The sequence below is a fragment of the Hemiscyllium ocellatum genome, chromosome 16 (assembly GCF_020745735.1).
Source record: "Hemiscyllium ocellatum isolate sHemOce1 chromosome 16, sHemOce1.pat.X.cur, whole genome shotgun sequence".
NCBI lineage: Eukaryota > Metazoa > Chordata > Chondrichthyes > Orectolobiformes > Hemiscylliidae > Hemiscyllium > Hemiscyllium ocellatum.
This window is the reverse complement of record NC_083416.1, coordinates 25114287-25137850: the sequence shown is the minus strand read 5'-3', so window position 1 is coordinate 25137850 and position 23564 is coordinate 25114287. Positions and strand designations below refer to the sequence as shown.

The window sequence follows — 23564 nt, the reverse complement described above, 5'->3', positions numbered from 1 at the left end:
CCCTCCCACCGGCGGCTGTCGCCCTCCCGCCCACCCCTCCCACCGGCGGCTGTCGCCCTCCCGCCCACCCCTCCCACCGGCGGCTGTCGCCCACCCGCCCGCCCGCCCACCCACCCACCCCTCCCTCCGGCGGCTGTCGCCCACCCACCCACCCACCCCTCCCACCGGCGGCTGTCGCCCACCCACCCACCCACCCCTCCCACCGGCGGCTGTCGCCCACCCACCCCTCCCACCGGCGGCTGTCACCCACCCCTCCCACCCACCCACCCCTCCCACCGGCGGCTGTCGCCCACCCACCCACCCACCCCTCCCACCGGCGGCTGTCGCCCACTCACCCCACCCACCATCCCTCCTACCGGCGTCTGTCGCCCACTCACCCCACCCAACCACCCCTCCCACCGGCGGTTGTCGCCCTCCCACTCACCACCGGCTGTCACCCACCCCACCCCTCCCACCGGCGGCTGTCGCCCTCCCACTCACCACCGGCTGTCACCCACCCCACCCCTCCCACCGGCGGCTGTCGCCCAATCCTACCTCCCACCGGCGGCTGTCGCCCAATCCTCCCTCCCTCCGGCGGCTGTCGCCCAATTCTCCCTCCCACCGGCGGCTGTCGCCCAATCCTCCCTCCCACCGGCGGCTGTCGCCCAATCCTCCCTCCCACCGTCGGCTGTCGCCCAATCCTCCCTCCCACCGGCGGCTGTCGCCCACCCACCCACCCACCCCTCCCACCGGCGGCCGGCGGCCAACCCCCCTGCCTCCCACCGGCGGCCGGCGGCCACCCGCCCTGCCTCCCACCGGCGGCCGGCGGCCACCCCCCCCGCCTCCCACCGGCGGCCACCCCCCCCGCCTCCCCACCCTCCCCCCCCACCCCTCCCACCGGCGGCTGTCGCCCTCCCGCCCACCCCTCCCACCGGCGGCTGTCGCCCACCCCTCCCACCGGCGGCTGTCGCCCACCCGCCCACCCCTCCCACCGGCGGCTGTCGCCCACCCCGCCCACCAACCCCTCCCACCGGCGGCTTTCGCCCACCTACCGCTCCGCCCGCCCACCCCTCCCACCGGCGGCTGTCGCCCACCCACCGCTCCGCCCGCCCACCCCTCCCACCGGCGGCTGTCGCCCTCCCGCCCACCCCTCCCACCGGCGGCTGTCGCCCTCCCGCCCACCCCTCCCACCGGCGGCTGTCGCCCTCCCGCCCACCCCTCCCACCGGCGGCTGTCACCCTCCCGCCCACCCCTCCCACCGGCGGCTGTCACCCACCCACTCCTCCCACTGCCGGCTGTCACCCAACTCTCCCTCTCACCGGCGGTTGTCACCCACCCACCCCTCCCACCGGCGGCTGTCGCCCACCCCTCCCACCGGCGGCTGTCACCCACCCTCCCACCCACCCCTCCCGCCGGCGGCTGTCGCCCTCCCACCCACCCCTCCCACCGGCGGCTGTCACCCTCCCACCCACCCCTCCCACCGGCGGCTGTCACCCACCCACCCACCCCTCCCACCGGCGGCTGTCACCCACCCACCCCTCCCACTGCCGGCTGTCACCCAACTCTCCCTCCCACCGGCGGTTGTCACCCACCCACCCCTCCCACCGGCGGCTGTCGCCCACCCCTCCCACCGGCGGTTGTCACCCACCCTCCCGCCCACCCCTCCCGCCGGCGGCTGTCGCCCTCCCGCCCACCCCTCCCACCGGCGGCCGTCGCCCTCCCGCCCACCCCTCCCACCGGCGGCCGTCGCCCTCCCGCCCACCCCTCCCACCGGCGGCCGTCGCCCTCCCGCCCACCCCTCCCACCGGCGGCCGTCGCCCTCCCGCCCACCCCTCCCACCGGCGGCTGTCGCCCACCCCTCCCACCGGCGGCTGTCGCCCACCCGCCCGCCCCCCCCTCCCACCAGCGGCTCTCGCCCACCCCTCCCACCGGCGGCTCTCGCCCACCCACTGATCGCCCCACTCCTCTCTTATTTCCTCTTTTGTAACTTTAATGGACAGATTACGATGTTTTTCATATTTCCAAGTCATTTCTAACTTGTCTGTATTGCAGGTGCGTAAGAATACGCTTTTTTAAAATTTCTTGAAATACTCTCAACGTTTCAGTTCAGTTTCTGACTAAATAAAACATATCTTTAAAGGTAATGTTGCATCTATTTTAAAATCTGTGATGTAACTGTGTTTGTAATTTCAAGGTTTTTGTGTTGAGAAATTTTCTATTGCTGGGTATTTTTAAGACTTCTGTTTGGTTTTGAATGTAATCGGAAAAATGAACTATATTTAGATGTTCAAACAACAAGTACGTTGTAAGTGTTCCTTTCATCGCCAGGAGTTCTACATTGATGCAGTAATTCTATAGGTCTTGAAAGGCAATTGAAAGGAATTCAAATGGCAAATATCATTTTCTTTTCTTGGAATTTGTATTTCCATCATATTAGGTGACCTCAAGTTGGACAAATACTACAAGTTTGAACATAGAACATAGAAAAGTAACCACAAAGTTGGTCCTTCGGCCCACGATGTTGAGCTGAGGATTATTCCACGTGCGTGTCCAGCAGTCGATTAAATATTCCTAATGACTCTGCTTTCTCCACCTCTGCTGACAATACATTCCATGCAATCCCAACTCTCTGCATTAATTGTGGCACCTTCTCTATACATTTATCCTAATATCTTAAAACTATGACCCCTTGTGCCAGTCAATCCTGCTCTGGGGAAAAGTCTCTGGTTATTAACTCTATCCATGCCTCTCGTTACCTTGTACATCTCAATCAGGTCACCTCTCTTCCTTCTGTCCAGCGTGAAAAGTCTGAGCTTAGTCAACCTCTCTTTGTAAGGCAAACCTTCCAGTAGAGGCAGCATCCTGGTAAACCTTCTTTGCATTCTTTCCAAAGCGTCCGTACATTTCCTACAACAGGGCGACCAGAACTGGACACAATATTCCAAGTGTGGTCTCACCAGGGTCTTGTAGAGCTGCAGAAAAACTTCGCGATTCTTAAACTCAATCCCCCATTAATGAACACCATGTGTATTCTTAGCAACCGTATCCGCTTGAGTGACAACTTTGAGGGATCTATGCACTTGAACACCAAGATTCCTCTCTTCCTTCGCACTGCCAAGAATCCTGTCTTTAATCCTATATTCAGCATTCAAGTTTAACTTTCCAAAATGCATCACTTCGCATTTATCTAGATTGAACTCCATCTGCCATTTCTCAGCCCAGCTCTACATCCTGTCTATGTCGCGCTGCAGCCTGCAGTGGCCCTCGATACTATCCATGGCACCTCCAACCTTTGTGTCATCAGCAAATTTACGAACCCACCCCTCAACCTCCTTATCCAAGTCAATTATTAAAACTAGAAAGAGCACAGACCCAAGAACAGAGCCCTTTGGGACACCGCTCACCATTGACCTCCAGGCAGAATACTTTCCATCTACAACCACTCTCTGCCTTTTGTCAGCCAACCATTTCTGAATCCAGACAGCCAAAACTCCCTGTATCCCATACCTCCTGAAGTCTGAAAGGTGGCTGTTAATTTGTCATAATGAAGTTCACCTGTAACAAAGTTCTGAATTCACCAAACCCAGTCGGCAGCAGTACAAGAAACATTACATGCCATGGGCTTTGAAAAGCCTGGAGGTTTCTGAAGCATGGCTTTGCACTGTGCTTTAGCTTTGTACATTGTTTTTATGTTGTGGTTTCCACAACTACACACCTCCCAATCATGTCCTGTGTTTGCATTTTTTCCTGGCATTAATCCTATTCCAACAACTGTTCTGTTTAGGTTAAAAGAGAATGTGCTTTTGTTACTCTGCAGCCAGACCCGACTAGCAGGTGGCAAGCGAGGCTCTACGTATCCTTTCTGTCAAGATACACTCTTGACGCTGCCTTTCTTTACTGTTCTCTTTTGTATAGGAACTGAAGCTGCCTGTCTACAAGGCTCATTCACCACAGATTGGCTTGCGCCGCTATTTTGCTGACCTCCTTGCCATCCTGAGTAATCGCTACCAGCTTTGCCCTACAGCACGTCATCTTGCTGTTTACTTACTAGACCTCTTCATGGATCACTACGATGTTGGAGCAAAACAGCTGTACGTCATCGCTCTTTCCTGCCTCCTTTTAGCTAGTAAGTATTAATTACTAGTAATGGGTCTTTGTACATTTTAATGTGTGAATGGTAGCTATAACAAATATGATTTTGCCATTGCTTTTAAACTTTTATTAATGTGATCCATTTACAAATTTTAGATTTACTCTGTTTGTTAGTTCAAATGTAACAAAGTGCATTGTTCCCATTTTGTTTTTATGCTTGCCTGAATTTTAACCAATGTTCAAAGGGATGTGTGATTTTGAAGCATGTCTCATTCTAAAGACAGTGAAGGCAACTAAATATTTTAAGTATTTTACATATAGAAAGTAATGATTGATTCTGTGTCTTTGTTGTGTAAAATGTTATTCTGGTCTGTGAAAGCCAGGGTTTACCAAATGCTTTTTCTTATTTCAAAATTACTCAACTTTTTTGCTGTATGGTATTGTGACTGCTTTATCCAAATACCACTCCTGTTCAGGGATCATAATCTTCAGGTGGAAGTAGCCATGTTCTTACGTGGCTTTGCTTCGTCAACAAGTTTTTAAAACCTGTTGCAAAGCGCTACTGTATCCAGCCCTCGCATGATCTGGGATGTATCTATACTGTGAGACCAGCTAGACCAGTACTTGTAGTTTTAAATATATTGCTCGATCCTGGTAGGATCTGGTTGCAATCTAAAACTGCCCTGTTTAGCAGAGGGGTTTACATAGGCTTGAATGCATAGATGGCAGCAATGCTTTCTTTATAATTTAAAAACAACATGTTTAGAGAGGGCTGAAGGAATCAGATTGCCCAGACACTTCGGGAGCAGGTGGGACTTGAACCTGGGCCTCCTTGTTCAGGGTAGGCACACTACCACTCCACACCAAGTGCCCTATAGGTAGACTCTTTTTAGATATGTCTTATCAACCTGTTGTGAGGTGTTGGAACAAACCTCTGAAGCAGGTGGGACTTGAACTCTGGCCTTCTGGCTCAGGGGGAAGATTCTTTATCTTTTACTCCAAACACTTTAATTAAGGCTAGGTGATGCCTTGAGCACTTTAGAAACCAGATTTAAAATTGCACTGAATTTACGTGTTGGAGTCTGTTGAGGTCTTGACTTTCAAGGTTATACTAAGAGTTCATTGTTTGTGAAATCTTCAAATCGACACATCAGAATAGACTTGCATTGTAACTTAATCATATAATTCCATTTGTGAAAACAAACAAAGTCTTTACTGCTGATTAATGACAATAGTATTTCACTTGTGTCCTTTGAAACCTTACTGGTACAGTGATTAATGTCCATGTGTAGCTTCTCCCTTCTTTGATTAAGGCACTGTCCTGTTATGGGTATCAGTATAAAGCCTCAAGCTGTCCATTTATATTTTGAACTTTGGTCTGTTATCATATGAAGGTCCTGACAATCATAAATAGGTTTATACACAAAAGCAAGCATTCACATTGCTCCTGAGACAAACGTGATACTAGCTGGTTACCCGGTTCCATAATTTGCTTCGCACAGGGTAGATTGGGAGTCTGAGCCAACAACACCTTTCAGTTTCAGTTACCAGACTATCATCAGCAAGGCACCAATCTGTGTCTTTAGTAATGAGAGACTGGATTTCTAGAGTTCCTTTAGAAATCCTCTAAAGTTCCTCTAAAGTTTTCATGCAGCTTTGCAGGTTTTGGGACTTGATTGCTTGTGCAGCATCTCCAAAAATTCTCAATTTTTCTGCCAACAGGAAGACTGACCTCTTCCTGGGATTGATTTACCTTTGTTCACAATATTTATCTGTTTGTCATTGTCTTTGCCTGCATTTTCATTGTATCTATATCTGAGAATTCATTGCCTTCCCACTCCAGTTCACCTTTATGTCTGCCTGCCACATGACGACTTTGTTCACTGCCTGTTAGTACTATTTCCAGGTCAAGGGTTGCCAAATTTTACAGGCTGTAGTTCATATTATTCAAAGATTTTAATCCCTTTTTAATTAGATGCAAGCCATCAAAAATTTGTTTCAAGCATTCTCAAACAATTGCAGGTTCCACATAAATTTTGAAGGAATTATAAATTTTCCTTTCTGCTTCTGGTGTAATGACTGTTATGTCCAGCTGAAATAGAACGTAGAAATAGTACAGCACAGTATAGGCCCTTGGCCCGCAATGTTGTGCCAAGCATTTATCTTAATCTAAGATTAATCTAATCTACACACCCCTCAATTTACTGCTGTCCATGTAGTCACTTAAATGGCCCTAATGTTTCTGACTCTACTACCACTGCTGGCAGTGCATTCCACACATCCACCACTCTCTGCGTAAAGAACCTACCTCTGACATTGCCCCTATACTTCCTCCAAACACCTTAAAATGAAGACCCCTTGTTACAGCTTTTCTGCCCTGGGGAGAAGTCTCCGGCTATCTACTCTATCTGTGCCTCTCATTACCTTGTACGCCTCTACCAAGCCACCTCTCTTCCTCCTCCTCTCTGGTGTGAAAAGCCTTAGCTCTTACAACCTGTCTTCATAAGACATGCTGTCCGATCCAGACAGCATCCTGGTAAATCTCCTCTGCACCCTTACTGAAGCATCCACATCTTTCCTATAATGAGGCGACCAGAACTGGACACAATATTCCAAGTGTGGTCTAACCTGGATTATTCTTGAGCTGCAGCAAAAGCTTGCGGCTCTTAAACTCAATCCGCCTGTTAGTGAAAGCCAAAACACCACACGTTGTCTTAACAACCCTATCAACTTGGATGGTAACTTTGTGTACAAAATATCGCACTTCTTGCTTCTTCTCCAGCTTTTGCGTGACTTGCAATGTGTTACTTGTATTTTCTGTTTTTGCTTTAAATCTTGTTGGTTTATGGATTTCTCTTTCAGTGACCTTCAGTTTTTTTTTCAGTTATCAAGCACAGCAAGGGTAAGGAGGGAGGGAGAGAGTGGAGGAGTACTTTGCAAACAGTTATTACTGCTTATGTTATTGTGATTTTATATTGCCTGAAAGCAAAAAGTACAGAAATATTTGGGATGCAGTGAAAGTCTAATATTTTGTATGTAGTCTCAGTTTATGAATGAACTATCTGATTTGTTTAAACTACCCAACATTTACTTTTTTTCTGCTGAATACAAGTAAAGACTTAGTAAGAAGTTTAGTCGGCCATTAGTTAGAACAAAGAACAGTACAGCGCAAGAACAGACCTTTTGACTTTCCAAGCCTGCGCCGGCACATTTTGCCCTTCCATCCTAAAACTGCCTTCACTTACAGGATCTATATCTCTGTTCCTTTCCTATTCATGTAATTGTCTAGATGTTTCTTGAATGCTGTTGTGTCCTTCCACCATCTCTGCCAATGCATTCCAGGCACTCACCAATCTTCGTGTGAAAAATGTGTCTTACATATCACTTAAACTCTGCCCCTCCACACACACACACACACACACACACACACACACACACACACACACACACACACATGCATCTTGAACCTGTGTCCCCTAGTAATTGATCTCTCCACCCTGGGAAAAAACTTCATACTTTCCATACTAGCCATGCCATTCACAATTTTGTAAACTTCTGTCAGATTGCCCCCTTAACCGTCTGCACTACAGCAAAAACAAATTCAGTCTATCTAACCCCTCTCATTGCTAAAATTCCCCATACCTTTGCTGCATCCTTTCCAAAGCATCCACATCATTCTGGTAGTGTGGTGACCAGAACTGTACACCATATTCCAAGTGTGGCCTAACTAAAGATCTGTAAAGTTGCAGAATAACTTGTCTATCTGGTTGTAAGTTTGCTCGCTGAGCTGGCAGGTTTGCTCTCAGATGTTCCGCCACCATGCTAGGTAACATCAGTCAGCGCTGGTGTTCTGACCCGCTTTCTGTTCGTGTCTTGGTCTGTTAAGGTGGGTGATATCATTTCTGTTGTTTTTCTCAGAGATTGGGAAATGGGGTTAAATCGATGTTGATGGAATCTTGGTTTGAATGCCAGGCCTCTAGGAATTCCTGTTCGTATCTCTGTTTAGCCTGTCCTGGGATGGATGTGTTGTCCCATTTGAAGTTGGGATGGATGTGTTGTCCCATTTGAAGTGGTGTCCTTCTTTGTCTGTATGTAAGGATACTAATGACAGTGGGTTATGCCTTTTGGAGTTTGTGTATCCTGTTGGCTAGTTTTCTGCCTATCTGTCTGATGTGTTTGTAACAGTCCTTGTAAGGTATTTTATAAATGACATTTATTTTGTTGGTTGTTGGTACATGATCCTTTAGGTTCATCAGGAGCTGTTTCAGTGTGTTGGTAGGTTTGTGGGCTGCCATGATGCCAAGGAGTCAAGAGTATTTGCCCAAAGAGGGTACAAAGATGTTTGTTAATACTTCAACAATTTGCTCTCTTGCCTCCCTCAATATTCTGAGACAGATCCTATCAGGGCCCAGGGTCTTAGCTACCTTAATACTTTGTAAGATACACAACACCTCTTCCTTTTTAAGAATAACTTAGTTTATAAATTATACATTTCCTTCTCTGAGATCATTCTCCATGAATTTCTTCTTTTTGGTAAATATCAAGACAAACATTCATTTAGGACCTCACCTACCCCTTCTGACTCTTCCATGGATTCTCTCCTTTGTCCTTGAGTGGGCCAACCCTTTCCCTGACTCCAGGCTAGCTCTGCTCCACCATTTTATTTACAACCTAGCACTTAATTTTCTCAAGCTCACTTCTGGATTTATTTTGTAGGATGTCTTGCTAAAGCATAGGTTTAATTGTTTTCCATCTCACTAGGAATAAATCAAAAAGTAAGGGTTGAAGTTCATCCTTGTTGGGAATAAGATTTTGTTAAAATTATGCAAACTGATTATCACCGCATCTTTCTTTCTTGTGATCGATTGAATAAATTAAAGCATTATTTTATGATATCCTTAGTTTCAGCCTAAGCTGGTAAGCAGTGCTATTTGTACCTTTAACTCCAGTAGTTGTGATAGTGTTGGCTGCCAAGGAGTTAATTAAATCTATTCAAAGTAATGCCTTTTAAGTTGTTCTTTCTGTCTTATTTAGCATGGTATGTTTGCTTGCTGAGTTGGAAGGTTTGTTTTCAGATGCCTTGTCACCATACAACATAACATCATTAGAGAGCCTCTGGTGAAGCACTGGTGATATGGCCTGCTTCTTATTTATTGGAAATGACTGCCAGACTATTTCGATCTCTTGGCATCATGGTAGCCCACAAACCCACCAACACACTAAAACAGCAACTAATGAACTTGAAAGACCCTATACAAACAACAAGCAAAACTAATGCCATTTACAAAATACCGTGCAAAGACTGTAACAAACACCACATTAAACAAACAGGCAAAAAGCTAGCCACCAGGATACATGAACATCAACTAACCACAAAAAGACATGACCCACTCTCACTAGTATCTGTATATACAGATGAGGAAGGTCACCACTTCAACTGAAACAACACATCCATCCCAGGACAGGCCAAACAGGGACATGCACAAGAATTCCGAGAAGCATGGCATCCAACTGGAACTCTTCGCAACAAACACATTGACTAGGATCCCATTTACCACACTCTGAGAAAAAGAACAAGAAATGACATCACAAGAAATGGCATCACCAACCCAAGGAAGCCTAAACACACACATTATAAGTGTGCCATATCACCAGTGCGTAATCCGGAGGCTCAGTGATGATACCAAGTATGGTGACGAAGCATCTGAAAACAATCCTTCCAGCTCAGCAAGCAAACTTAGATCCAGAACCTCAGCCTGAGCTACAAATCTTCTGAAAACTTGCTAAGAGTATAGCTGTCCTAAATTGTGGGAGGAAGTATGGTGCAGTATTCAATAATTCTGCATTTGTGTTATGGGAAGCTGTCTTAAAATTTTCATCCCTATTTTCAAATTCCCATTGTCTATCCCCCACGCCCCTCTGTGATTCCTTCTAACCCCATAACCTTCTGTTATCTGCACTGCTCCAATTCTACTTGGTGAGCATCCACAAACTTAATTACTCTAAGCTGATTTTTGTGCTTCTGTAGTCTAGGACCTAATCTCTGAAATTTCCTCCCTATCCTCTCCTCCTTTTAAGGTACTTCTTGAAAACCCACCTCTCTGAACATCAAGCTTTAGTTCATATGAAACATGGAGTATGAAGCTAACGTAAAAGGGATTCTCAAAGTCGTGTATTGCTATACAGATTGTAAAGGCTGGCAAAATGTGGAGTGGGGGTTGATTTAAAGACAAAAACAAAAGTGTTTATGGAAATGGTTCCAGGAATGAAGAAATCAGGGGCCGGGAATTCTGCAGCAAGTAACTCTCCATTCTTCTCAATGCCTGGTCAACATTTATAAGACACAGGTCAGGAATGTTAGGAAATATTCTGCACTTGCCAACATAAATGTGATTCCAAAAACACTCAAGAAGCTTGACTGTCCAAAACAATGCAGCCTGTTTGATTGGCAGTCCATCTGCCTCCTTCAGCATTAATTTCCTCTGCCATTGCACGGTTGCAGAAGTGTACATCATCTGCGAGATGCAGTGCAGTAATACACTAAGGGTCCTCTGACAGCATCTTTCAAACCTGCCATCTAGGAGAACAAGGACAAGTGCAACAGATATTTGCAAATGCCACCACCTGCAAGTTCCTCTCTAAGCCATAACTGAGCAACCTCTGTTATCTGGACATCAGTTCTCAGAATTTCGGATTATCAGAACAAGATCTTGTCCCGTAAAAACGCTATCTGTTATCCGAACACTGTTATCCGAAAAAAATATCCCCCACCCATCTCATTTGGATAATCGAGGCTCTTCTGTATCATCTTGACTTGGATTTATGCTTCCGTTCCTTCGCTTTTGAAGTCCCTCCCTAATAGCAGTATGGTATACCATAAGGACTGCAGTGGTTCTAGGAAGGGAGCGGGCTCCCTTCTCCAGAGCAATCAAGAATGAGCGATAAATGCTGGCCCAACCAGCAACATCCATATCCCGTGAATGAATAGCAATGAGGAGTCTGTTATAAGGATGGATGGAAGAAGTTGAGAGTGATTTCCTTGGGAAAACTAAGACTCAGGGTCTAGGCCCAAAAAAAATCACATGACACCAAGTTATAGTCCAATGGGATTATTTGAAAACATTAGCTTTCAGAGCACATCCAGTAGATGTATTCAAAAGTCATGGATGATCTTGACTATGTAAGAGAAGTTTTTCCCACACTTAAAGGATCGAAAATGTGAGGGCACAGATTTAAGAAATTAAGCAAAAGTGTTGGGAGGAAGGGCTTTTCTCCACACTGATTGGTTTAGGCCTGACAGTATGGTGGAAACAGGCATTCAAAAGGGAATTAGATGGTTATTTGAAAAGGAAATGCAGGATTATATGGAAAAGCAGAATTACACCAAGGTTCTTATTTAAAAGAGCCACTGCATTCATACTGGACTAAATGGCCACCTCTTGCATTGTTTCAGTTCTATGATTTTGCAGTATTTCCACTTAGAGTTATAGAGATGTACAGCATGGAAACAGACTCTTCAGTCCAACTTGTCCATGCCGACCAGATATCCCAACCCAATCTAGTCCCACCTGCCAGCACCCAGCCCATATCCCTCCAAACTCTTCCTATTCATATACCCATCCAAATGCCTCTTAAATGTTGCAATTATACCAGCTTCCACCACATCCTCTGGCAGCTCATTCTATACGCGTACCACCCTCTGCGTGAAAAAGTTCCCCTGAGCTCTCTTTTATATCTTTCCCCTCTCACCCTAAACCTATGCCCTCTAGTTCTGGACTCTCCGACTCCAGGGAAAAGACTTTGTCTATTTATCCTATCCATGCCCCTCATAATTTTGTAAGCCTCTATAAGGTCACCCCTCAGCCTCCGACCCTCCAGGGAAAACAGCCCCAGCCTGTTCAGCCTCTCCCTGTAGCTCAGATCCACCAACCGTGGCAACATCCTTGTAGATCTTTTCTGAACCCTTTCAAGTTTCACAACATCTTTCTGATAGGAAGGAGACCAGAATTGCATGCAATATTCCAACAGTGGCCTAACCAATGTCCTGTACAGCCACAACATGACCTCCCAACTCCTGTACTCAATACTCTGACCAATAAAGCATAGCATAACAAATGCCTTCTTCACTATCCTATCTACCTGCAGCTCCACTTTCAAGGAGATATGAACCTGCACTCCAAGGTCTCTTTGTTCAGCAACACTCCCCAGGACCTTACTATTAAGTGTATAAGTCCTGCTAAGATTTGCTTTCCCAAAATGCAGCACCTCACACTTATCTGAATTAAACTCCATCTGCCACTTGTCAGCACATTGGCCAAGCTGGTCCAGATCCTGTTGTAATCTAAGGTAACCCTCTTCGCTGTCCACTCCACCTCTAATTTTGATGTCATCTGCAAACTTACAAACTGTACCTCTTATGCTTGCATCCAAGTCATTTATGTAAATGACAAAAAGTAAAGGGCCCAGCATAGATCCTTGTGGCACTCCACTGGTCTCAGGCCTCCAATTTGAAAAGCAGCCCTCCACCACCACCCTCTGTCTTCTACCTTTTGAGCCAGTTCTGTATCCAAATGGCTAGTTCTCCCTATAGTTCTTTAAAAAACTCAAGTTTGTGAGACATGATTTCCCACGCACAAAGCCATATTGACCATCCAGAATCAGTCCTTGCCTTTCCAAATACATGTACATCCTGTCCCTCAGGATTCCCTCCAACAACTTGACCACCACCGAGGTCAGGGTCACCGGTCTATAATTCCCTGGCTTGTCTTTACCGCCCTTCTTAAACAGTGGCACCACGTTAGCCAACCTCCAGTCTTCCAGCACCTCACCTGTGACTATTGATGATACAAATATCTCAGCAAGAGGCCCAGCTATCACTTCTCTAGCTTCCCACAGAGTTCACGGGTACACCTGATCAGGTCCTGGGGATTTATCCACCTTTAACCGTTTCAAGACATCCAGCACTTTCCCCTCTATAATCTGAACATTTTTCAAGATGTCACCATCTGTTTCCCTACAGCCTAAATCTTCCATATCTTTTTCCACAGTAACTACTGATGCAAAATACTCATTAGTATCTCCCCCATTTTCTGAGGCTCCACACACAGGCTGCCTTGCTGATCTTTGAGGGGCCCTATTCTCTCCCTAGTTACGCTTTTGTCCTTAATATTTTTATAAAAACCCTTTGGATTCTCCTTAATTCTATTTGCCAAAGCTATCTCATGTCCTCGTTTTGCCCTCCTGATTTCCCTCTTAAGTATACTCCTACTTTCTTTATACTCTTCTAAGGATTCACTTAATCTCTCCTGTCTATACCTGACATATGCTTCCTTCTTTTTCTTAACCAAACCCTCAATTTCTTTAGTCATCCAGCATTCCCTATACCTACCAGCCTTCACTCTGACAGGAATATACTTTCTTTGGATTCTAGTTATCTCATTTCTGAAGGCTTCCCATTTTCCAGCCGTTCCTTTACCTGCGAACATCTGCATTAAATCAGCTTTCAAAAGTTCTTGCCTAATACCATCAAAATTGGCCTTTCTCCAATTTAGAATTTCAACTTTTAGATCTGGTCTATCCTTTTCCATCACTATTTTAAAACAAATAGAATTATAGTCGCTGGCCCTAAAGTGCTCCCCCACTGACACTCAGTCACCTGCCCTGCCTTATTTCCCAAGAGTAGGTCAAGTTTTGCACCTTCTCTAGTAGGTACATCCACATACTGAATCAGAAAATTGTCTTGTACACAATTAAGAAATTCCTCTCCATCTAAACCTTTAACACTATGGCAGTCCCAGTCGATGTTTGGAAAGTTAAAATCCCCTACCATAACTACCCTATTATTCTTACAGATAGCTGAGATCTCCTTGCAAGTTTGTTTCTCAATTTCCCTCTGACTATTGGGAGGTCTATAATACAGAGCTGAAAATGTGTTGCTGGAAAAGCGCAGCAGGTCTGGCAGCATCCAAGGAACAGGAGAATCGACGTTTTGGGCATGAGCCCTTCTCCTTGAATGCTGCCTGACCTGCTGTGCTTTTCCAGCAACACATTTTCAGCTCTGATCTCCAGTATCTGCAGTCCTCACTTTTTCCAGGTCTATAATACAGTCCCAATAAAGTGATCATCCCTTTCTTATTTCTCAGTTCCACCCAAGTAACTTCCCTAGATGTATTTCCAGGAATATCCTCCCTCAGCACAGCTGTAATGCTATCCCTTATCAAAAATGCCACTCCCTCTCCTCTCTTGCCTTCCTTTCTATCCTTCCTGTAGCATTTGTATCCTGGAACATTAAGCTGCCAGTCCTGCCCATCCCTGAGCCACATTTCCGTAATTGCTATGATATCCCAGTCCCATGTTGCTAACCATGCCCTGAGTTCATCTGCTTTCGTTGCTAGGCCCCTTGCATTGAAATAAATGCAGTTTAATTTATTAGTCCTCCCTTGTTCCTGCCTGCCCTGACTGTTTGACTCACTTCTGTTCTCAGCTGTACCCGTCTCAGATCGATGTCTTTCCTCACTATCTCCCTGGGTCCCACCGCCCCCACCTTACTAGTTTAAATCCTCCCAAGCAGTTCTAGCAAATTTCCCTGCCAGTATATTAGTCCCCTTCCAATTTAGGTGCAATCCGTCCTTCTTGTACAGGTCACTTCTACCCCAAAAGAGATTCCAATGATCCAAAAATGTGAATCCTTCTCTCATACACCATCTCCTCAGTCATGCATTCACCTGCTCTATCCTCCTATTCCTGCCCACACTAGCTCATAGCACTGGGAGTAATGCAGATATTACTACCCTTGAGTACCTCCTTTTTAAATTTCTGCCAAACTCTCTGTAATCTCCCTTCAGAATCTCCCTTCCAATGTCGTTGGTTCCAATGTGGACAATGACCTCCTGCTGGCCCCTCTCCCCCGTGAGAACATTCTGCACCCTCTCTGAGACATCCTTGATCCTAGCACTAGGGAAACAACAGACCATTCTGCTTTTTCTCTGCTGGCCACAGAAACTTTTGTCTGTACCTCTGACTACAGAATTCCCTAACACAATTGATCTCTTGGAAGCCAATGCACCCATCGTTGCATTAGAGCCAGTCTCAATACCAGAAACTTGGCTGTTCATGTTACATTCCCCTGCGAATCCATCACCCCCTACATTTTCCAAAACAGCATATCTGTTTGAAGTGGGTATATCCACAAAAGACTCCTGCACTAGCTGCCTACCTCTCTTACCCTTCCTGGAGTTAACCCATCTATGTGACTGTATCTGAGACTTCCTACCCCCCCCCCCAACCCCCTCCCCCTTCCTATAACTGTCATCCATCACATACTGTTGCTGTTGCAAATTCTTCATCACTTCTATATGTGTCTCCAATTTGTTCCCTGTCATCTTATAATTCTCTTGAAACACAACACAAACCTAAATTGTTGTCAGAGATGACGCATAGCACGTTCTTCTTCATACTTCTTTCTCTTTTCCTCTTTTACGACCACAGAAGTAGAAGGCATAGGTTTAGGGTGAGAGCGGAAAGAAATAAAAGGGACCTAAGAGGCAACTTTTTCACGCAGAAGGTGATGCATGTATGGAATGGGCTGCCATAGGAAATAAAGGAGGCTGGTGCAATTACAGCATTTAAAAGGCATCTGGATGGGTATATGAATAGGAAGAGTGGGATATGAGCCAAGTACTGGCAAATGGGATTAGATTAGGATATCTAGTTGGCATGGATGAGTTGGAGCGAAGGATCTGTTTCCATGCTGTACATCTCTACCTCTATGACTGTGGAGGCCTGTGATCAGTGGTGTGCTGCAAGGCTCAGTGCTGGATCCATTGCTTTCATTCATTTGGATGTGAATATAGGAGGAATGGTTAGTAAGTTTGCAGATGCACCAGAATTGATGTTGTAGTGGACAGTGAAGAAGGTTATCTCAGAGAACAACAGGACCTTAATCAGGTGGGCCAATGGGCTAAGGAGTGGCAGATGGAGTTTAATTTAGATACATGTGAGGTGCTGCATTTTGGTAAGGCAAGCCAGTGCAGGACTTAAACAGTTAATGGTAGGACCCTGGGGAGTGTCGATGAACATAGAGACCTAGGGATGCAGGTACATAGTTCCTTGAAAGTAGAGTTGCAAATAGACAGGGTGATGAAGAAGGCATTTGTCACACTTGCCTTCATTTGTCAGGATATAGAATATAGAAGTTGGGATGCTATGTTGAAGCTCTTCAGGACATTGGTGAGGCCACTTTTAGAATACTGCATACAATTTTGGTCACCCTTCTGTAGGAAAGAGATTTACAAGGATGTTACTGGGATTGGAGGGTTCGAGCTATAGAGTGAGGCTGGGGCTGTTTTCCGTGGAGCTTGAGAGGCTCAGGGGTGACCTTGTAGAGGTTTATAAAGTTATGAGGGGCATGGATAGGGTGAATAGCCAAGGTGTTTTTTGCAGAGTCCAAAACTAGAGGGCATAGGTTTAAGTTGAGAGGGGCAAGATATGAAAAGGACCTGAGGAGCAACTTTTTCAAGCAGAGGGTGGTGTGTGTATGGAACGAACTGCCAGAGGAAAGGGTGGAGGTTGCCACAATTACAACGTTTAAAAAGCATCTGGATAGGTACATGTGTGGGAAAGTTTGATGGGCCAAATGCTTGCAAATGGGACTAGATCAGTTTAAGGTAGTTGGATGAATTGGACTGCTGTGTGACTCCATGATTAGCATGCTTTCCTGTTTTTCCTTAGAATGTGAAATTTGAAGGATAGAAGTCTTTCTAGCTCATAGGATTTACTGGCTGAAATGGTCAGCCTTACAATGGAATAAGCAAAAAGAGAACCTCACGAGGTTGGCAGCACCCATGGAGAGGGAAACGGAGCTAATATTTTGAGGTTGATCTGAGCTTTCCTCAGAAATGGTCAGCTTTTGTTTTCTAAAACCTGTGCTTGGTGACCATATTGCTGAAAATTTAGCCATTTCCAAGATTTCTTGCATCTGGTTATAAATCACATCTGCATGGTCTGCTTCCTAATAAGCAGGGCATTCCTGAATTAATTGACAGTAAATTCCCTGTGATGTCTTTGAAATCAGCACCAAGATTACCTGTTGAAAATCTATTGGACATGGAATGTTGGAGGTAGAGGATAATCACGATTTGGAGATGCCGGTGTTGGACTGGGGTGTCACAATTGTCCAATCCATCACAATTGGTTTTGGCTGTTCAGTCAGACTGCAGTCTACCTAATGCTTGATTTCAAATATACAAAGTGAGGAAGGATAGAGCTTTCCTCCATGCTGACATTGAAGGAAGTTCATTTACACTTTTTGAATCTTTTCTTTAGAAGTGATGGACTAATTATGGTGCAAACTCTCCGCAATCTTGGTTGTTACCACAGTAATAATCAGCTTGATAGTACATGAAAAACTGATGTAGAAGCAATTTGACCCTTCATATCTTTGCAGAAAACCTCTAAATGAATTACTAATATTGAACTTCTGATCTTTTTTAAATTGAAGTCATTAGCCTGCTTTTGTGAGCAAATACTGGAGGTTTTCATAAATAATTGATTATGACAGTGCTTTAAAGAATATTTCAGCTCTCCAGTCTGCAATAGCTTGTGATTCTGAAAATTGATTTTCTATCTCCAGATTGATAACGACTACTGCTTAAAGATCATAGCACCGTGCTTATTGTTACATGTAGGAACAAATTACTAGATTTGTACTGAAAACAACAACTGCAGTGGTTGCAGGTCAGGCAGCATCCACAAAGAGAGCAAGCTAACGTTTCAAGTCTAGATGACTCTTCAGCAGAGCTCTAATGAAGAGTCAACTAAACTTAAAAAGCGAGTTTGCTCGTGCTCTCTGTGGATACTGCCTAACCCATTATGATCTGGGCGGCACGGTGGCACAGTGGTTAGCACTGCTGCCTCACAGCGCCTGTAGACCCGGGTTCAATTCCCGACTCAGGCGACTGACTGTGTGGAGTTTGCACCTTCTCCCTGTGTCTGTGTGGGTTTCCTCCGGGTGCTCCGGTTTCCTCCCACAGTCACAAAGATGTGCGGGTCAGGTGAATTGGCCAAGCTACATTGCCCGTAGTGTTAGGTAAGGGGTAAATGTAGGGGTATGGGTGGGTTGCGCTTCGGCGGGTCGGTGTGGACTTGTTGGGCCGAAGGGCCTGTTTCCACACTGTAAGTCTAATCTAATCTAATCTAATCTCCAGCATTTGTTGTTTTCAGTTTATTGTCACATGTTCACCCCTCTCTGATTTGCCTCCTTTCTCTCCTGAAGTTGTCAACTCTTACTGGATTATGACAAATAATGAGGGTAATTGGTGCCTTACTCAAATAGACATCCTTGATGTGTGAACCCAACCACTGCAGTAATTCATGTGCAACAAGCACAACAGCTGAGTACACATGAAAATCGTTTTGCAGGAGGCGTATGATAGAAAGCAAGAGTCAAAATTCAGCTTTTCAGAAGGTTTTTGAGTTCTGAACTGAGGTTAGGTGTGCTGCTTCATGTTAACATAAAAAGTTCCTTGGTATTATTTTGAAGGCAGGAGGAAGATTACTCCATCTATCCTGGTCAGTATTCAATCTTGGTTACTGTCTTCATCCAACATTGCTTAAAATGCTGAATTTCCCAGTATTGAAGGATGCAGTGTTTCCCATTTAAGGCAGGTTAAATAATAGAGGCTAGATCCAGGAACTGAAAATAAGCAAAGATGTAGAATTACTGCAGATGCTGGAATCATGACTGAAAACAAATCCTGGAGATCACGGTGGGTCAGACAGCATCCATGGAGAAAGAGAAAGCTAACATTTCAAGTCTAGATGATTCTTCAGAGCTGATGAACATATAGTTTCTTCAGTTGCTTCAATTCCTTAAACATAATCTTGTAGGTAAAACTTGTTTTCTTGTACTGTGGAAAGATATTGCTTTTTCACTAAATAAGAGATTTTGGATTTTTAAAAAAAAAATTACTAATCGCAACCATGATCGCTAGCCATAGGCCAGTTATCTTGTCTGTTTGGCCCTTGCTTTGCAAAGTTGCCTGCTTGATGTAGTGATTGCACTTCAAAAGTATTTAATTCGGTGTGAAATGCTTCAGGAAACCCTGAGGCTTGTCAAAGGCAATGCGTAGATCAAAGTCTTTGAATTTTCTTTCTCTCTCTCCCTCCCTGTTTCTCCCTTCCTTTTTCTGGCAAAACCATCTTTTTTACTATATTTCAGTGCATGTGACAGTCATAAATCAAGTCAAATTATTTATCAAAGCTTGATCCTTTATTATTTTAAACATCTCTGCAAATCTCTTCATTGTCTGCTCAGAGGAGAGCAACCCAATTTCCTCATTCTGCCCACACAATTATAAACTCTTACGTCAAAGACCAGTCTAGAAAATCTCTTCCAAACCTATCCCAAAGCCTTCCTAAACGTGTGGTGCCCAGAATTGGCAGACTCCTCTAGTTGGTGCCAAATTATTGTTTTAAAGATTTAGCTTAACTTCCTTACCTTTGTATTCTTTGTATCTCTGTATGAAATCTAAGATTCTGTATGCTTTATTAAGTACTCAGACACCCTAAAGGGTTCTCTGTTCTTGAACTGCCATTAAAATTATATGTTAGTTGGCTGCCATACTCTCTGAATGGAAATGTATCATTCACTTTCCTGCATTGGATTCCATGATCACCTCCCATTCAAAACTTTTGTAATATGTGGCTGCTAAACCATGGAGTTGGTGTCTTGATCGAAGATTAGATGTTGAATCAGTGTTGCATAGGAATGGCTGCAGTTGGCCAGGTTGAAACAGCTGTGAACAGTTCATTCGTGTGAAATGCGAGAACTGTTTGAAGTATGAGGCTCCAGTTTGTTCAACCTCTAATTTAACTAAATTCCAAATGCTGTGTGTGAACAGCAGTGACTAGGTGTGAAACTGGCTCTATTACCCATACTGAAACCAGATGGACATGTTGATTAGATTAATACGTCACAATTTATCATCAATCCTGGGGCCCTGGGATCTGTGTACAGTTTTAAGTAATAACCCATTGCTGTCAAGTATAAGGGCTGTGTATGAAAGGGAGACCTGCCTTAATTACTAGAGGGTATCTATTCCTCAGCAGCTGCAAAATATACAAAATGTTTTCAGATGGATGTCCTCAAGGTATCAAAGTGGGTCACCATAATGTTGCATTGTTTGCCAAAGACCCTTCCCTTCAAAAGTCTTATCTTGCTGATAGGTAGGCAGAGAGAAATGAGCATTGCTTCAAATGAATGGTAAGCATATACCTGATCCCAGATGGATTTCCTATGAAATTAGTTCATTCTTTCCATTAAAATGAGGTTTTTGATAACAGCTATAAGTCTTTATAATCCTAATCCAAGTATAATATTTTACCAATGTGTTTCCTTGCATTGCATGTTGCATAACTTGTCACTCATTTGTAATGACCATTTCTTAAATTAAGTAAGCCATTTTGATTAGCATGTTTAATGATTAAAATAGATTGAAACTTCTACTATAAATTGGCAATATGGTTTTATAAACAACTTTCATAAATCCTGGTGCAAACTACTTTTTATCAGGAAATTAGATTTTCATTACTCAATGTGTTCTTAATACTCGTAGTGCATTTGAGGCTTTTTATTTAAGACTTTTTTTTTCAATCATGCATGTTATGTTTCAATCATACAATATGTTTTTGTAGCAAAGTCAAAATAATTAAAAGGAATTCATGGACTTGAGTGGGAAGAACTGCCCCCCCACTCTGAGTTGACTGGTTGTCTCCTCTCGATACAGTTAATAAGGTAGTCTGACTGATGAGTTATCGGTTCCAGTCTTTTATTCCAGGTGTGTCATAGAGCTGTGCAACATGGAAATAGACCCTTCGGTTGAACTCCCCAATGCCAACTAGATGTCCTAAATTAATCTAGTCCCATTTGCCAGCATTTGGCCCATATCTCTCTGAATACTTCCTACTTATATACCCAGCCAGATGCCTTTTAAATGTTGCAAATATACACACTTGTATATACAAATGACTCAGCCTGTTCTCTGTATATAAAGGCATATAATGTATATATGAATGGCATCACTAACTGTACAGATATCAAAAGATTTCTATGAACAAAATATATTTTTGAAATAAGTTTTAAAAAATACATATCAGATCTTGGAACAATATTCCGAAAGCATACTCCTCTTGAATTTACACTGCACTTGGACTTCTGACCAATAAGAGTTAATTCTGCGTATTTGATCCACAGAGCAGCTATGGAAAATCTTTAGTGGTTGCGCTTTTACCTCGCAAATGATGGGGTTTAAAGAGGAAGAAACTTGGAAGCAGAAACCATCCACCTTTTAAAAGAGCATTGATGCATTGTAACCTACTGTGCAGTGGGCCAAGGGTAGGAAAGTGGAATGAAATGAGGTTTTTATTCTCAGCTGCTATGCATTTGATGAGCCAAGTGGTGTCTCTTTGAAGATTTGTTATTTTTCATGCAACTATGCCCTTAGTTAACTCTCAGGCTCAAGGGGCTACATGTATAACCTATTCCTGCTCCTGTTTCTTATGACATTGGATTGTCATGTTGGTGCGACGTAAACTTGGGGGATGACATTTGATGAATATACTTAGGTTGTTTGAGTACGAGAATAATTTACCAACAAAATAATTGATTTCAGTTGGAGAACATTTTTCTGCACGCACATTTTAAAAAATCATCAGGTTTATTTGAAAGTTGTTTCATTTCCCCCCTTTAAGAGAAAAAAAATCTGGAGAATTGAAAGAGTAGATATTTTCTCAGACTGAAAAGCTTGGAAAGAGCATTACTATTAATTGCGCCCCTGGGCTATAAACATGCCTTTCAGGGCACCTGCCATATGTTCCTGTTATTGCGAGAAGACAAAAGTCGCCACAGCAGCCTACTCTGATGCTATTCAGTTTGGTACTTGTCTTACACGTGGACTGTTGAAAGAGTTAAACTGTGCAATGTGTGCCTGGGAATTGGTTTAGTCCAGGAACTTAAAGAGGCGGTGAATAATAATACATCTGGTAAAGCAAAAGGAAGTTGTCTGATAAAATCCCCAAGATCAAAAAAATTCTATTTCCTACAAAGTCCCCAAGTAAGATGTCAGACAGTTGGAGAAAGAAAATGTTGCTGTGAGTGTTTCCAAATTTAGATGAATTATTGTCTTTCATTTGACTTTGCATTAAATTCCAACTGTAAACATTTTGACCTTTTTTAACTTTATGCCTATTAACCAAAATCTTAACAACTGTTGCTCCATACTTTCAGCACGCATTAAGTTGTTGTCTATTGTTTTCCGGGATAGTAATTTAAAACCTGATTTACAAACTTTTCAGAAACCTAGAGAAATTTTAGGTTGTGGTTGCTCGATATGTTTTAACAAATCGACTTTGTGTTTGCTGCATAAAAATAATGCAAGTTGTAATCCCTGGGGCAGCATGATGGCTCAGTGGTTAGCACTGCTGCCTCTCAGCACCAGGTTCGATTCCTCCCTTGGGTGATTGTGTGGAGTTTGCACGTTCTCCTCCCAGTGTCCAAGGATGTGCAAGCTAAGCGGATTTGCTGTGGGAAATGCAGAGTTACAGGCATAGGGTTGGGGCAGTGGGAGTGGGTGGGATGCTTTTCAGAGGGTTGTGTGGACTCAATAGGCCAAATGGTTTGCTTCCGTTAGGGATTCTATCACATTGTGATTCATTGTTCTGCGTTGATTTTCCTGACTTTGTACACCCCAGTCCAACACCGGCATCTCCGAATCTTTCCTGACTTGTGTATGTATTGCCATCTGGTCAGGAAAGAGCTGTCCTCAGTTACTTGGCAAGAGCTATTTATGTTCCTTAAAGTATGAAATGCAACATTCATTTTGTCTGATGAGGATCAGCTATGTTTCATAGTGATCATTTTACCAGTGGGGAGATTTCTTCTGGAAGTTATGGTTGACATGACAGTTGGGAAGTTCATGTGTCACAGATCTACTGTGGGACAATGCTCCTACGCTGATGATGTAAAACCCGAGTGCTGTCACAATCAGGATGATATCCATTTAAATGCAAGAGCAGGTTTCAGATTCTATAAGAAATTTGAATCCTTCGACTAGCTGTCATTGTAAATCAGGACGTGGAAGTGCCCCTTGATTAGGTGAACTGAGAGAGAAGCGCACTGACACAGAATTTATAGACAGAGAGATCAAAAGATCATAGAAATGGTGTGAACAGAGTGTTGACTAATAAGTCTCTGCAGGTGATCAAAAGTATCAGACATCGTGACTAAAGTGTCAAGAGCTGAGTAACAGGTGAAGGGATGACTTATAATCCGAGTAAATGAGGCAGAGAGATAATTACAAATAAGGTGGTGCTGGAGACAAACCAAACAATAGGCCAAAGAGCTACATGCCAAGGGTCTAACCAAAGTAATAGATAATTCAAAACTATACAACCTTACTACGTTAAAAATCACACAACACATAGTCCAACAGGTTTAT

General features: G+C 44.1%; 1 protein-coding gene across 1 annotated transcript in view; it reads left to right on the top strand.

Annotated features, from left to right (window-relative positions):
• The window catches only part of ccnjl (cyclin J-like), a 74721-nt gene that overhangs the window by 4506 nt on the left and 46651 nt on the right, over window positions 1-23564 (top strand). Inside the window, exon 2 of the mRNA XM_060836739.1 lies at window positions 3895-4105. Coding sequence (XP_060692722.1) covers window positions 3895-4105 — 211 coding nt within the window. The remainder of the gene's footprint in view (window positions 1-3894; window positions 4106-23564) is intronic.